Source organism: Setaria viridis, chromosome 7, assembly GCF_005286985.2.
Source record: "Setaria viridis chromosome 7, Setaria_viridis_v4.0, whole genome shotgun sequence".
In the NCBI taxonomy this organism is placed as follows: Eukaryota; Viridiplantae; Streptophyta; class Magnoliopsida; order Poales; family Poaceae; genus Setaria; species Setaria viridis.
The window spans coordinates 31,757,371-31,770,855 of record NC_048269.2 but is presented as its reverse complement, the minus strand read 5'-3'; the positions used below and the strand labels follow the sequence as shown (position 1 = coordinate 31,770,855).

Here is a 13,485-nt window from a genome sequence, read left to right as displayed (position 1 = left end):
AACACATGCATGTCGGGGGCCGCCCACCTGCCTTGTCACCCCCGTGATCAGGGGCATCAAGGACAGTGCTGTGAAGAGCACATGCATGTCTACTGCTGCATCGCCACCATGGAGGGAGAGGAGAGCTCTGGCCGGGGCACGTACCTTTTGAGTTGGTATGCTTTGTATTGTACAAGTTAGAAAAATGGACGAGGTGAATGCAATTTATACTTGGAGATACCGCGTATCACGGTACATATCTTGCGTGAATGCCAGGGATTCTTTTGTATAAATTGAAGTAATGCAATTAATGGCATTTGATATGTGCTAAAGATTATTATTTTATTACCTATCGATCACGACTTTATTTCTCATTACATATATAATTATACTATATAGTACAGACAATTAATATCCATCCATTTCTTCTGAAGCAAATATTTATTGCATCCCAACATTTCAAAGGACCTGGCTGTGTAGCTGAACGCCTGAACTACAAGGAGCTACAGGTGCTGGCTACACTGCTGGATATAAACTAAGGCGAAGCAGATGGGCCGCAGACTAGGGATGGGAATGGGCCGGGTCGACCCATTGGGTTGCATCCGGGCATCCGGCCGACCGCCCAGCTCCTGACCTCACAATAGCTCTGGCTGCTCTTGCTGCTTCGGAGTACGTTGCGGCCACCCAAATTATGCCCACGCGGGATCAGACCATGATCCCCATGAAAACCCCTAAAATAGCACGAGCATTGTAAGTTTGTATTCAAATGCGTGCGTGCAGTTCCACAAAACAGTACGCAGTACTTGATTTAGGGCGAACTGTTGGCGAACATTACCAGTGCAATGCTCCCTGTTAATTTAGCATTTGTTTGCAGAAAGGATTTTAAATGGTGCCAGGTCCAGGTCTCTCTCGGTTCATTGCTGTGGACTGTGGAGTTCCATTTGATTTTCTAATCAACCAAACAATATTTGGAATCTAATTTTAAGAATGAATTTCCACATGCATCCAAACAAGATAATTGAAATGAATCAGATTCTCAGTAATTCGATTCCTATTGAATCTAAAATTTCATTCCTAGAATGAGATTCGATTCCTAGCAAACAAACGGGCCCTAACGGAAATCTATCTAGGCTCCTCTCAATCGCCCGCGTAGTGTGCCAGGCAGGCAGACGCCTATGCGCGCAACAGATTCCTGCGTGAGGAACCAGCAGGAGCTTGCATTCGCACGGAAGCACCCCCTCCGAAACAATCCCTACGCGCCCACCAAGTGTTGGGCGAAACACCTACTCGGCCCTGCACCCTCCCCTATCCGGCAACACCACACTAGCGCGACTACCATACATCCATACGCTATTCAACGACGGACAAGAATTGAAGCAAGGACAAGACAGAAGAAACCCAAGGAAATCCCCCCAATTAAAAGGAACGGCTTCGCGCGCGGCTTTCACACGAGAGATGGAGAAGCAATCGAGGGCTAGGTGCCGCACTCGTCGTGAGCGTAGAGCTCACCGTGAGCCGAATCGGGAGGAGATCAGAGGAGAGGACGAGCGAATTTCTTGGCGTCTGTGTTCCGTGTGTTCGCCGCGGTGGCGCGCCGCTTTTAACTAGAGCCGAGGCGCCAATCGCGTGTTGGATTTTGCATTCTAGTCCCTGGTATGCCTACTAATACAAGTTTAAGTAATTGTTACCAAAAAAAAGAAGAAAAGGTCTGGCGACTGTAGTCTAAAAGAGAGAGATCGCAGGATGTAGAGACATGAAAAATTCGTGCGTGTACTCTCTCTCTCTGTGATAAAAATACAGGATACATTTATTTTGGAAAAGCTAAAATTCATATAAACAATGGTCAATCTATTAGTATGTTTAGCAAAAAAAAAAACTGTATAATTATTCCTATTTTAAGTTGTTTCCACGCTTTATTTAGCTTCAAATTGACTTCAAAGCATAATATGTCTTCTGTATTTAAAGGTAGAGATAACTGTATAGAAATAGTAACACCAATAGATAACAGAAGACAAGCTTAACTTAGTGACAAAAGTTCCTTGGCTAATTCATTACCGGTTCTTTGTGCCTCGAAGCCAGCTGAAAGTGGACGGCACGCAATTTTTTTTTTCTATTTTCTGAACTCTACGGTGAACCAAAAAGTACAAAGCATATGCCACCAGCCCACCACCCTTTTCAAGCAAAACAAACGCAATCCAACACGATTATAAAGAAAGCTGATGACGAGTTTGGAAATATGACAGCTTGGTGAACCGGGGGCGGTGCCGGCCGCCGGGATCTTGTGGGTCGTGCCGCCGGTTGAGGAAAACGTGGAGCGTCCCCGGGAGAGAGACAGGCCGACACCGGCGGCGCTCCGCTGATTCTCACCGCCGCCGCCGTCCACCCCTCCAACTCCTGCTCCCTTCGTATTTACCGAGGCCGTGCTCTCGGTTTTGATTTCCTTCCCACTTGAGGTTGCCGATCATGGTTACGTGCTTTGAGCCTCGAACAAGACAGTGTACGTGACTTGTTTAGTCATGAGCTAGGGTGATGTCGTTGCCAAAGCCTCGGGGCTATCTTTAATAAGATCACACGAGTCAAACCGCTTTATTTTTTAAAAGAAAGAAATACTTTTTCTATCTGCACTAGCTCAAAACAAATATGGCACACAACATGCTGCTTCTCACAAAATTGAGTACAAACTTGGAGAAGGACTTTACATTCGTTGAACTGGATCATTATTCAAAAACTAATGAATTAGATCCATATCCTTTCTTCTAAGAAACAACATCGTTTCATTAAAAAAAACCTTAAGCATGTCATAGTATTGTATGCAGTATGTTACCTCCTTACGAATGAAGACAATAGTAGCGCTTGTCATACAATTAAAAGTCATCACACGAAGCAATCATTATTGCCAACTTATGTGGTAGCATGGTCGTCAACCATAATAAAAAGAGGTGGAGGCCGGATGTTTATCCTTATCTAAAAAAAATGAAAGAAGTCCTTAATAAAAGTGAAATTGGATCATATGTCTCGTTCTTTCATGATGTTATTACCATAGCCATCACTTGATGTATGTAATACCAGTCCGTCTTCACCAACTAACTTTCAGTCCCTCCCTTGGCCTTGCTAGTGCATTTTCTACCGAGTTAGTTCTTATGCTTCTTGGACACTCAAGGAATCACGAGGCTGAGAAGGTTGATTCGAGGTCGAATTCGGCGATGTAAAAAGAAATGAAAAGCGTTGATTAGATAACAGTAGTTCTGCCTACTCCAGTCTTTCCCCCCGGAGATTCTGTTTCCTTTTCCTCTTGAAAATCCTGCCGTAACTTGCACACTGTTCATCAGATCAGAGTAATATAAATAGTACAATTAAATTCCTTGGCAAAAAATACAGTTCCTGCGATCTGGGCCCACCCGCCATGGACTCGTGCGCCGGTCGGTCTCGCCTCCTACCAAATGTGACAAAATCCGACGCTCGCCGCCGAGGACTCTGCCCCGGTCGGACTCTCGAAAGCCCCCACCCACGAGCCACACAACAAGGAAATCCAAGAAACCCCACCTCATCTCCCGGCATCTATCGCTTCATCCCCTTCTCCCAAGAACGCCGCCTCCCCCGCGGGCTCCGACAAGGTAGCACCAAATTCCGAAACCCTATCAAGCTATGTTTCCGTTGTTCAGAGTTTCTTGGCTATGTGCGACGACCGATTTGCTGGGCCCAGGGGAACAGGGAGGGGAGAGGGCGGAAGATTGGGATTTTCTTGGCCCCCGACCCGGGTACAGATTGCTGTCTGATTTGGTTTCTGTTTATCCGTGATTTGCAGGTGAAGAGGGGTGATGATGAACTTCAGGGACTGGATCTCGTACCGGCTCGGGTCGTCGCTGCTGTCCGCGAGGCCCTTCGCCCTCTCCTCCGGGGCCGACGCCGCCGCCTCCGAGGGCGATGCGGATGGTACTTTTTCCTGACCCTGTTTACCTGATGATGATTTGTTAGCATGAACAAGGAAGGGTTAAGTTCTAGTTGTGTGTTTCTTGATTACTTGAAACCTGCCTTTGGATATGTAATTGGATAAACTGACGGCCTGATGGTGCATTTCATGCCATTTGCCATCATAAGGGGTATAGTTACGAGTGAGAAAGGGGCTCTCTGATGTGTGGTTGTGATTTTAATGTGCTTGCAGTGAGGGCTGCTGGGTTGGCCAATTTGTATTCCTGGTTCGGCATTGTGGATGGTTGTGTTTGGCTTTTAGAAATGTTTTCGGATTCATTGTAGATGGTGCTGCGGGAGGGGCTTTCTGAACAAGGCATTTTAGTTATATGTGTTTCTGCTGTTCCACTATATGGTCTTGATGGAAAATTAGAAGCATGGGGGCTGCCATGTTACACTGTTATCATCTCTTCTTATTTTCTGTCTACTATATCCTGATGTCATTTACTTTCCTGAAACCCCCTCTTTCTACTTATGGTTTTCAGTTTCATCAAACACAAACATTACTTGAAATCATTTGTGTTAAAAATTTACCCTTGTTCTCATATTAATCTAAATGCAGCTCACTTGTTGAAATTTGTGGTTCAGGTGCACATAATGAGGTTGTGGAGACTGTTTCTGCCAATAGATTTCCTTCCAATGACAGCCGTGCATCGGAGGTCACAACTGGTTCTGGTGCTACTTATCCTGGTCTTGTTCAACAAGATGAGGATAACAAAAAATCAGATCCACTGATGAAAGTTGAGGCGCTTCAAATCAAGTTTCTGCGGCTAGTATACAGGACTGGAGTACCTCCCACTACTGATGTAGTTGCTCAGGTGCTTTACAGATTGCAGCTTGCAAACTTGATTAAAGCTGGTGAATCAGATGCCAGGAGAACCAACCTCGCTATCAACAAAGCCAGGGTTATAGCAGCACAGCAAGAAGCACCTGGTGGGCCTGATCTGGACCTCTCCTTGCGAATTCTTCTTCTGGGAAAGACTGGTGTGGGAAAGAGTGCCACAATCAATTCGATTTTCGATGAGAGAAAGGTTGCCACTGATGCTCTAGTTCCTGCTACTCATAGGATAAAGAAGATTGAAGGAACAATCAAAGGAATAAGAGTCACGGTTATCGACACACCTGGCCTGATACCCCATTACCATGGCCAAAGGAGGAACAGGAAGATTCTGAATTCTGTCAAGCGCTTCATTAAGCGATCCCCACCTGATATCGTCTTATATTTTGAGCGACTGGACCACATTAACAGCAGATACAGTGATTACCCACTGCTGAAGCTTATGACTGACATCTTGGGTTCTTCAATGTGGTTCAATACTGTCCTTGTTATGACTCACTGTTCCTCATCTCCTCCTGAAGGGCCAGATGGTTATCCTTTGGAATATGATGCCTATACTCGTTACTGCAAGAATGTGGTGCAGCGGCATATCCAGGCAGCAGTTTCCAACACGCAGCTAGATAATCCTGTTGTTCTGGTAGACAATCATCCTATGTGCAGACGAAACACCAAAGGTGAAAGAGTCTTACCAAATGGGCAGGTATGGGTATCAGAACTGCTGCTGCTGTGTGGGGCAACTAAGTTACTGGCAGAAGCAAATTCCTTGCTTAAGTTTCAAGATAGCTTCCTACTGTCACCGGCAAATAACAGGCTACCTTCACTGCCTCATCTTCTTTCTACACTCCTTAAGCCTAATTTTTCATCAAGTTCAGATCGTATTGATGGTGAACTGACAGAAACGTCAGACGAGGAGGATGAATATGATCAACTACCACCCTTCCGCATACTAAAGAAATCTGAATATGAAAAATTGACAAATGAACAAAAGTCTGCATATCTTGATGAACTGGACTACCGCGAGACTTTGTACCTAAAGAAACAGTGGAAAGAGGGAATCAGAAGGCAAAGGCTTACTGAAGCTCAGAACGATGAAGTTGCAGATGATTATGAAGAGAGTGCGTCCCCAGAGGTTGTGCACATGTCAGATATGGAAATTCCACTAACTTTTGACTCTGATTATCCTGTGCATCGCTACCGCCACATCATAACAGATGATCAGTTGTTTAGACCAGTTTTAGACCCCCAAGGATGGGACCATGATATCGGGTTTGATGCAATCAATTTTGAAGCATCTCAAGAGTTGAAAAAGAATGTCTCTGCGGCAATTGCAGGTCAGATGAGAAAGGACAAAGAGGACATGTATATCCATTCAGAATGTTCAGTAAGTTATTCTGATCAGAAAGGCTGCTCCTTGATGGGGGGTATGGATATGCAAACGGCAAGCAGAGATTTGGTTTGTACTGTTCATGGGGATGCCAAATTCCGCAATCTGCGTTGGAACACTACTGGAGGTGGCATTTCTGTAACAAAGTTTGGCAACAAGTACTTTGCTGGGGCCAAGTTAGAAGACTCTGTTACCATTGGGAAACGAGTTCAGCTGATAGCCAATGCTGGTAGAATGGCTGGCTGTGGACAAGTGGCACATGGAGGTGGAGTGGAGATAACAGCACGGGGAAAAGATTACCCTGTGAGGGAAGAGAGCATCACTGTCTCGGTCACTGCATTGTCCTTCGATAAAGAAACTGTGATTGGGGCCAACCTTCATTCAGACTTTCGACTGGGTCGCGGATCGAAAATGTCAGTCGGTGCTAAACTAAACAGTAGTAATCTAGGCAAGCTCAGCATCAGGACTAGCACATCAGACCATGCTGAGATAGCTCTGATAGCAGTTGTCTCATTGATCCAGTTCTTTAGGAGAAGATCAGGAGCAGCTGATAAAGGCGAGCAACAGTTTGACACCTACCTGGATGACTAAATAACAGATACAAGGAGAAAGCCGTACTGTGGTTTTAGATGTTCAGCAGCATCAAGATTCACTGCTACTCTGAAGCTATGGCGTATCTTCATCTAGGGTTCCAACTTGTACAGAATTCTTGTATATGAGTTTTGAGTATAGTTAAGGAGGCATTTTCCATGAGAAGAGTTGTTCTGCTAGAGGTTTTAATAATGTAATCAGGCCCAGTTTTGAATTTAGACATCACACAATGTTTTGACATCCCGTTTTGTGTGTCTATCACCAACTCAATTTTTTTTCTGCCTTGCAAGTAAAAGAGAGATTCTATTAATAAGAGACAGATACAAACCTTGAGCCATATCGATATACATTGAGGAAAATCATCTTTTCAACATCTTTTCTTTTTGTTTCGAAAGTAGACATTACTATTTTTCCTTTCTCGTGTTAAAGCTGGATGGCATACAAGACGTCCAAGAGAAGGCTTTATTTCTGCAGTGCACGAAGATGGATAGCACTTTTGGTTTAGCGAATACACATGTGGATAAAAAAAATAAAGGCGAAATGGCAAAATTTAGTGCTTGAATGTTGCCTTGCATCACGGTGGTCAGGAATACGGAGCTTGTCGGATTGTGCCGGCCCAGGTTATGTTGTTTTTTTTTTCCTGAACACTTTGTAATAGTACAAGTAACTGAAGGACCGTTTGATGCACCCAACAAAAAAGTTAACCATCTTAAGAAGCCAGCGCAGGGCCAGTGTTGCAAAGCACACAGAACTTTTCAAGTTCCTTGCGAAAAAATTACACCAGACACATAACCATCGCAACAGACCACATTAAAAGCAAAGCGCAGGATCATAGAGCATGAACTAGATATCATATTTCAGGCGTTCCACGCTTGCCATCCCAGCGAAGCCCAGAGTCTTTATGCTGGAGGCGCTCACTACGATAGAGATTCTACGGCGACCATATCACGCGTTCACAGGTTCAAGTCTCCAGATCACGTACGCGGCCACCACATGGACCATGTTTTAGCATCATCTACCGAACGTCTAGGGAATGTCTACGCATTCGTTTATGCATACCGAGCATCAACATCTACGAGATTGGTTCTGAGCGGGGAACCCAAAGGTAAGCTGAGGGAGCTTGCTCTTCACGAGCTGGAGGCCTGGAAGGTGTCCGGCTTGTGCTTCTCCATCAGGCTTGTCAGGGCAGCGTCCAGCTCCTTCTCCAGCTCAACCTCCTTCTCCATGTACTCTTTCTTGAGCTTCATCTTCGTCTCCTCGTGGGCTTTGATCAGCTCGTCCCGCTCGGCCTCAAACTCCGCCACATCCTTCACCTGGCCGTCGATGAACTTCTGCACATGTTCCTTCCTGCACAGGACAGCAGATTGAGAATGGGAAACAGAAATTGATATGTGCTTGGAAATTAACATGTCTAGATGAGATGATTGGAGGAGAAAACAGAAGGAATCTTGACAAGTGATGCATTGAAAGATGTCTACATGAGATGATTGAAGGAGAAAACAGAAGCAATCCTGGCAAGTGATGCTTCGAGACGGCGCCTTTCCATCCCCAAACAAATGTTTCACTATATTCATATTTCCAATAGCAGGTATGGCGCAATACCATCCAACTGCACATCAGTCACGCACCTTAGCCTGCGATCTTCGGTAGTTCCAGAATCCACATCAAAGCGCCTAGCCTTCGAGCGCTCCTCCTGCAGCAACTTCTCAAACTCCTTTTCTTTAGCCTCTGTGATCTTGTGAATACTCTCAATTTGACTATGGAAAAAATCCTCCTGGTACTTCATCTGCAAAGCATGGAAACAACGTCAAAACAAGGGGTAACATGAGAGAGATGGCAGTATCAATCTTATGGCAAAAGCTTCGGATTGCAAAAGAGAAAGTGACTCTCCCAGCAAATTCCTAATCATTTGCTACTCGAATCATTGACACGGATGTAGGTGAGAAAATTGTTTGATGCACAAATATTATATCCACTTGGGTAACCTTATTACCTCTTGCTCATGCTCCAAGTGCTTCTGTTGGACTTTATCCTTGACAATTTTCATATCTTTCATAGTCTCACGAAGCCTCTCGGTAACAACACCCAAGGTTTCTTCCACTGCTTTAGAGCGTTGCTCAGTCTTAACCACCTTGTTCTTCAGATAGTTCAGCTGTTGGTTGTCTTCACTCATCTGTTTCATTGGGATTACCACCATCTCATTGTGAGATCTCATCTCATACTTCAGACGGCTTTTCCCTGAAATTATAGTGATGATGAAATATATCAAGTTAACTTAGATAAACTAGGTCCTGTACAGATGCCATAAGAACCCCGCTTAGCCTTCATAAATTAAGCAGGATGGAAAAGGAAAGAACTAAAGACCAAGCACAAAGAGAAATAATAGTACCAGCATACTGCTCAAACACGCATTATCAGTGGGCGAACAAAAAGATTGCCAGAACTAATAAGCATTAACAATATGTCAATGAAATGGAACAATAGAAATATCCAACTTCACATGTCCTTATTATTACTGTAACAAAAATACATTTCACATGTGTGTACAGGTTCTATTCACAGTTGACAGCAAGAATTATCAAGGCATAAAAAATTCGGGGAAAGTTGTTTAACAGATGTATAAGCATATACAGAATTGAAAGGATTAATTTTATAAGAAACCGTACCTTGGCAATGTTTGTTGAACGTCTCCATATCCTCTTTGTTTGCCAAGAAACCATATAGCTGCCTTTTACCACCAGGTAAGAACGGAACTCTGCGGAGCTGCCATGTATTTCTGTCTGTACCTTGAGTAATAAAATGCCTATGCAGACGTTCCGCCTCCATATAGCCAACAGCTGAGCTTTCAAATATTAACACACTCATCCCACGGTGCCCAGCTGGACCATAGGCATGGCGTGCTTTAGTCGCTGCATATTCACCAAAATAATCAAGGAGCTCTTGGTTCCCCATGCCCTTCCACTAGAGCAGGTCAAACAATAAACAGAAATCAGAATACATCTTAACTCTATAGCCCTTGAAGAGCTATATCAAAGGTCACTTTATATTAAAGCCAAGAAAGTCACATTAACAGTCCCATAGCTGGTTGCTCCAACTATATCTAGTATACCCCAGGAAACACACATTGAGTGCAAAAAGAAGAGTGGAAAAACAATTACAAAGAGTATAACTATTGCAGGTTAGCCTGATAGCCTCCGGCCAAATGTTATTTGATAGTTGTAAACATTTTAAAACACCCAGCTCAAAAAATTTGTAGAGACACAATTTGCATTGAACTGAATTTTAAGAATACAAATTAACTCTAAGATAGTAAAAAGGATCAATGGGGTCAACTGAGAGTGCACAAGACAACAATATAACATCTTGGCAAAGAAAGATAACGCATTATTCATAGTAACTGATCCAGTTAGGAAGCATATTGCACCTTTACACAGTCAGATCAAATGCTCTAACATGATGCACAAGTATAATGTTATGCTTACAAGGGATAGAGGGAACCCAACTGCAAAATCTGTATTTAAAATTCAATAGCATTCAAAAGAGAAGAATATTACAACCAAGATATCTAGTCAAAATAAAACATCATAACCTCCAGTAGACAAGGAACCTTAACATAATATGAAATGATACATAAAGCAAACAATGTATTGTCATAGTTGAAGGCAAAAAATGTCACCTTATCATCGTCGTCCTTTTCCAATAAGGTGTTCATAACAATAACCATTGGTGGCCATACAATCTCACGATCAGTGCTTTCTCGCAGTCCTTTCCATTTCCCGAACTGTTCGCCAGCTGGTACCACCGAAGTACCCCTGCGAGATAGCTCCTCTTCCAGCAATGCAGCCAATTCTCTGTGAAGCTTAACCCTTGTAGAACCCTTTGTTCTAGCATGAGTCATCAAAGGTTGCAGCCCTTTGTACCAGTCAATTGCCCCAGGTCCATTTTTGCATGCTGGACAATGCCATTGCCTAGTCTGTTCATTTATCTGTTCCACACTTAATGTGTCCAAGACTTCAAAGAAACTTTTGAACCACTTGTTCATTTTTCGAGTCTCAAAACTTTTCTCACTTGCATCAGAATCATACTCATCACTGATATCATCACTCAAATCATCATCATCATCTGATGTATCATTACCATCGACATTCTCCTCCTCAGGGTCACCACCAGGTGGAGGAGCATCATCCTGCTGACCTTCAGAAGCAGATGGGCGAGACCTGGATTGCCACTGCCAACCATTTGCCAGAGGTGGAGTCACAATAGGGCGCGGTGCTTGCAGTTCTCTTTCCATTGCCCTTGTTTGTGGTGGCAGCCTAGGATTGCCTCTGTTAGCAGCACTGCGGTCTGAAGATTGAGCCCAGCTGGTTCCAGAAGGTTGTGAGGAACCATTGCCACCCCATGCTGGCCTTGTTGTGTTAGGTGCAGCATTTGTGGAACCCCACGGTGCCCACTGTTTCCCAGCTGCTTGCCCTGGTTTCTTCGACTTCTTCCCTATCGTTTCCCAGCCAGCGTCTGTATGCAGGGTAGGATCATGCGGTGTTAGATAAATTAATCTCGACAATTATTTATGAATAATGTCAAGAACTGCACATTCGACTTTGGAATAGAACGATACACAAACTTAAATGATGTGAGGTGAGCTGCAGAAACTAGGTTCTGGTAAGTTCGCAACTATCAGTAGCTGAAACAATTAGCCAAAAGCTAGCACACAGATCTAACTGTCAAGAGAAACATCTATTTCAGTACAGACTCAATACACATCAAGATATCACTTGTTAACTGACGGTGCATTTAACATGACATGAAACTAATGGGTAAAGTGTCTACATCTTGCACAATAAACTATAGCCCTGAGTATTAGACTGTGGAGAAAAATATGCATATAACAGTCAAAAACTGCATACAAACAATACCACGGTAGGAACAACAAATTGCCAACAACAACCATGCAATTAAACTTATGAGGAGACAACTGAATGAGTGCCAGAATTGACTAAGAACTGTGAAATAACCTTTATCAAATTCACAACACAACTCGAATCTCTATGCAAGACATAATCCCACCTCACGAGCAGGTGAATCGAATCAGAACGATACATGATGTTAAAACTAAACAGACCAACCGCAGCAAATCAAGACTAGGAGAGAACATGCCAATCAGGCAATCAGAAATAGCCGATGCACTGAAAGGGCCCTCGAAACATCATGCAACTAAGACAGTAAAAATCACCTAAACTTTCAATAAAAATCCACACCACGGGAAGGGAAGTTTAGAGCCCCTCGTTTTGCTAGGATAACAGGACATCCCAGAAATGCAATGGTCTATTTATACTATTATACAAAAGCCACTAGCATATACACCACAAATTACTCAGTGGAATGTATTTACAACTTCTTAAAAAGAAAAAAAATGGAAAACGAAAGGCATATGCCTAACAAAATCTGCTTCGTACGGAGCACACGAACCGCACCTAAATGGCTAGATCCCACCAAAAGCAAACGGGAAAAAAATCGAGAGCGATCCCCAAGTTCAAACAGGTGAAACCCCAAACGACAGAAACGAAACACAAGTAACACCATGGATCCGCGCAGAGCAGATGAACAAATCGAACGCCCGAACAAACCCACTGATTCCGCCCCCACGCGAATCAGCATTCGCCCATCGTCCCCAAACACCAATCGCTCCAAAACAACGGGCCCAAAATCGAACAACCCCCCCCCCCCCCCCCCAAAGACATCAAATCGCCCGCACCGCACGATCACCAAATCAATCACCTAGACGAACCCGCACGCAAGCAAGAGGCGAATGAGATTCTGGGAAGGCACAAAAATTCCCCGCACCTCCCCCATAAACCCTACCCCACCCCCTAAACGATCCGGCATTGCAGGATCCGTCCACCCAGAGAGCACGGGGAGGGGGAGGAGGAGAGGCGGGGGTGCTCACCGGAGCCGGGAGGCCCGCCGCCGCGGCGATCGCCGGAGCCAGACATCGATCGATGGCGCTGGCGCGCCCCTCCCCTCTCCCCTCTTTGGCGTAGTGGGGTTTTGGAGATGGGGAGTGAGGCGAGACACCGTGACGGTGAGCGGAACGGGGTCGGGGCCGTGCTATACATGGGGACGGAGGCCACCTGACGGTGAATGCGCCCGGTAACGGCACCCCCTCGAGGTGCGCGCACCGCGGCCGCACGGTGCGTGCTCGTTTCTCTCGCCACCCGGTGCACACCTCTCCGTCGACGACGCGATCACTGACATTGTGGGACCACTTGAAGATGGGCCTGCATTGCAGTTGCAGGGGTAGACTCCATCTGTAGCGTGACGAACTCCCCCTTGGCCCCTGTCCCAAGGAGGGGAGGGGGCGCACCGGGCCTGCGTGGCGGGCCCACCATATCATGCGCGATCAATGAGTGGCGCTGCCAGGTGGGGACCGCGGCCCGCCCTGCCGGTTCCTCGTAACGTGGGGGTCAACCAGTCAACCCCGGCAAAGAATCGCGCGGACGGAGGACGGGCCCGCACGTCAGCGTCAGTAATGTGCGCTCGGGTTTTTATTGAGTGGATTTTGATCATTAATGGCTCGGATTGGCTTGATCTGATTCGGTTTGGTGAAGATTTGAATGAAGCGTTTGATGAGCCCGCAATTACTACTGGCTGCTTGGTGCTTGTTCTAGTTTCTTCAATGGTCTCTGCTCTCTATCACTTCTCATGCAGATGGTGTTTGTTTTAGAGG

The 13,485-nt window shown here is 45.1% G+C and overlaps 2 protein-coding genes across 2 annotated transcripts; one reads left to right on the top strand and one right to left on the bottom strand.

Annotated features, from left to right (window-relative positions):
* Positions 1-3,435: 3,435 nt before the first annotated feature.
* On the top strand, positions 3,436-7,001 carry LOC117863204 (translocase of chloroplast 90, chloroplastic). Its single transcript, XM_034746821.2, has 3 exons — positions 3,436-3,593; positions 3,785-3,912; positions 4,537-7,001. Exons 2-3 carry the CDS (start codon positions 3,798-3,800, stop codon positions 6,759-6,761), a joined length of 2,340 nt encoding a protein of 779 aa, XP_034602712.1. The 5' UTR covers positions 3,436-3,593; positions 3,785-3,797; the 3' UTR covers positions 6,762-7,001.
* A 570-nt stretch (positions 7,002-7,571) lies between these two features.
* LOC117863205 (protein SUPPRESSOR OF GENE SILENCING 3 homolog) lies at positions 7,572-12,866 on the bottom strand. Its single transcript, XM_034746822.2, has 6 exons — positions 12,706-12,866; positions 10,438-11,273; positions 9,428-9,722; positions 8,755-8,999; positions 8,390-8,547; positions 7,572-8,108 (listed from the first exon to the last, which is right to left on the bottom strand). The coding sequence occupies exons 1-6, from the start codon at positions 12,749-12,751 to the stop codon at positions 7,889-7,891; spliced, it is 1,800 nt and encodes a 599-aa protein (XP_034602713.1). The 5' UTR covers positions 12,752-12,866; the 3' UTR covers positions 7,572-7,888.
* Positions 12,867-13,485: the final 619 nt, after the last annotated feature.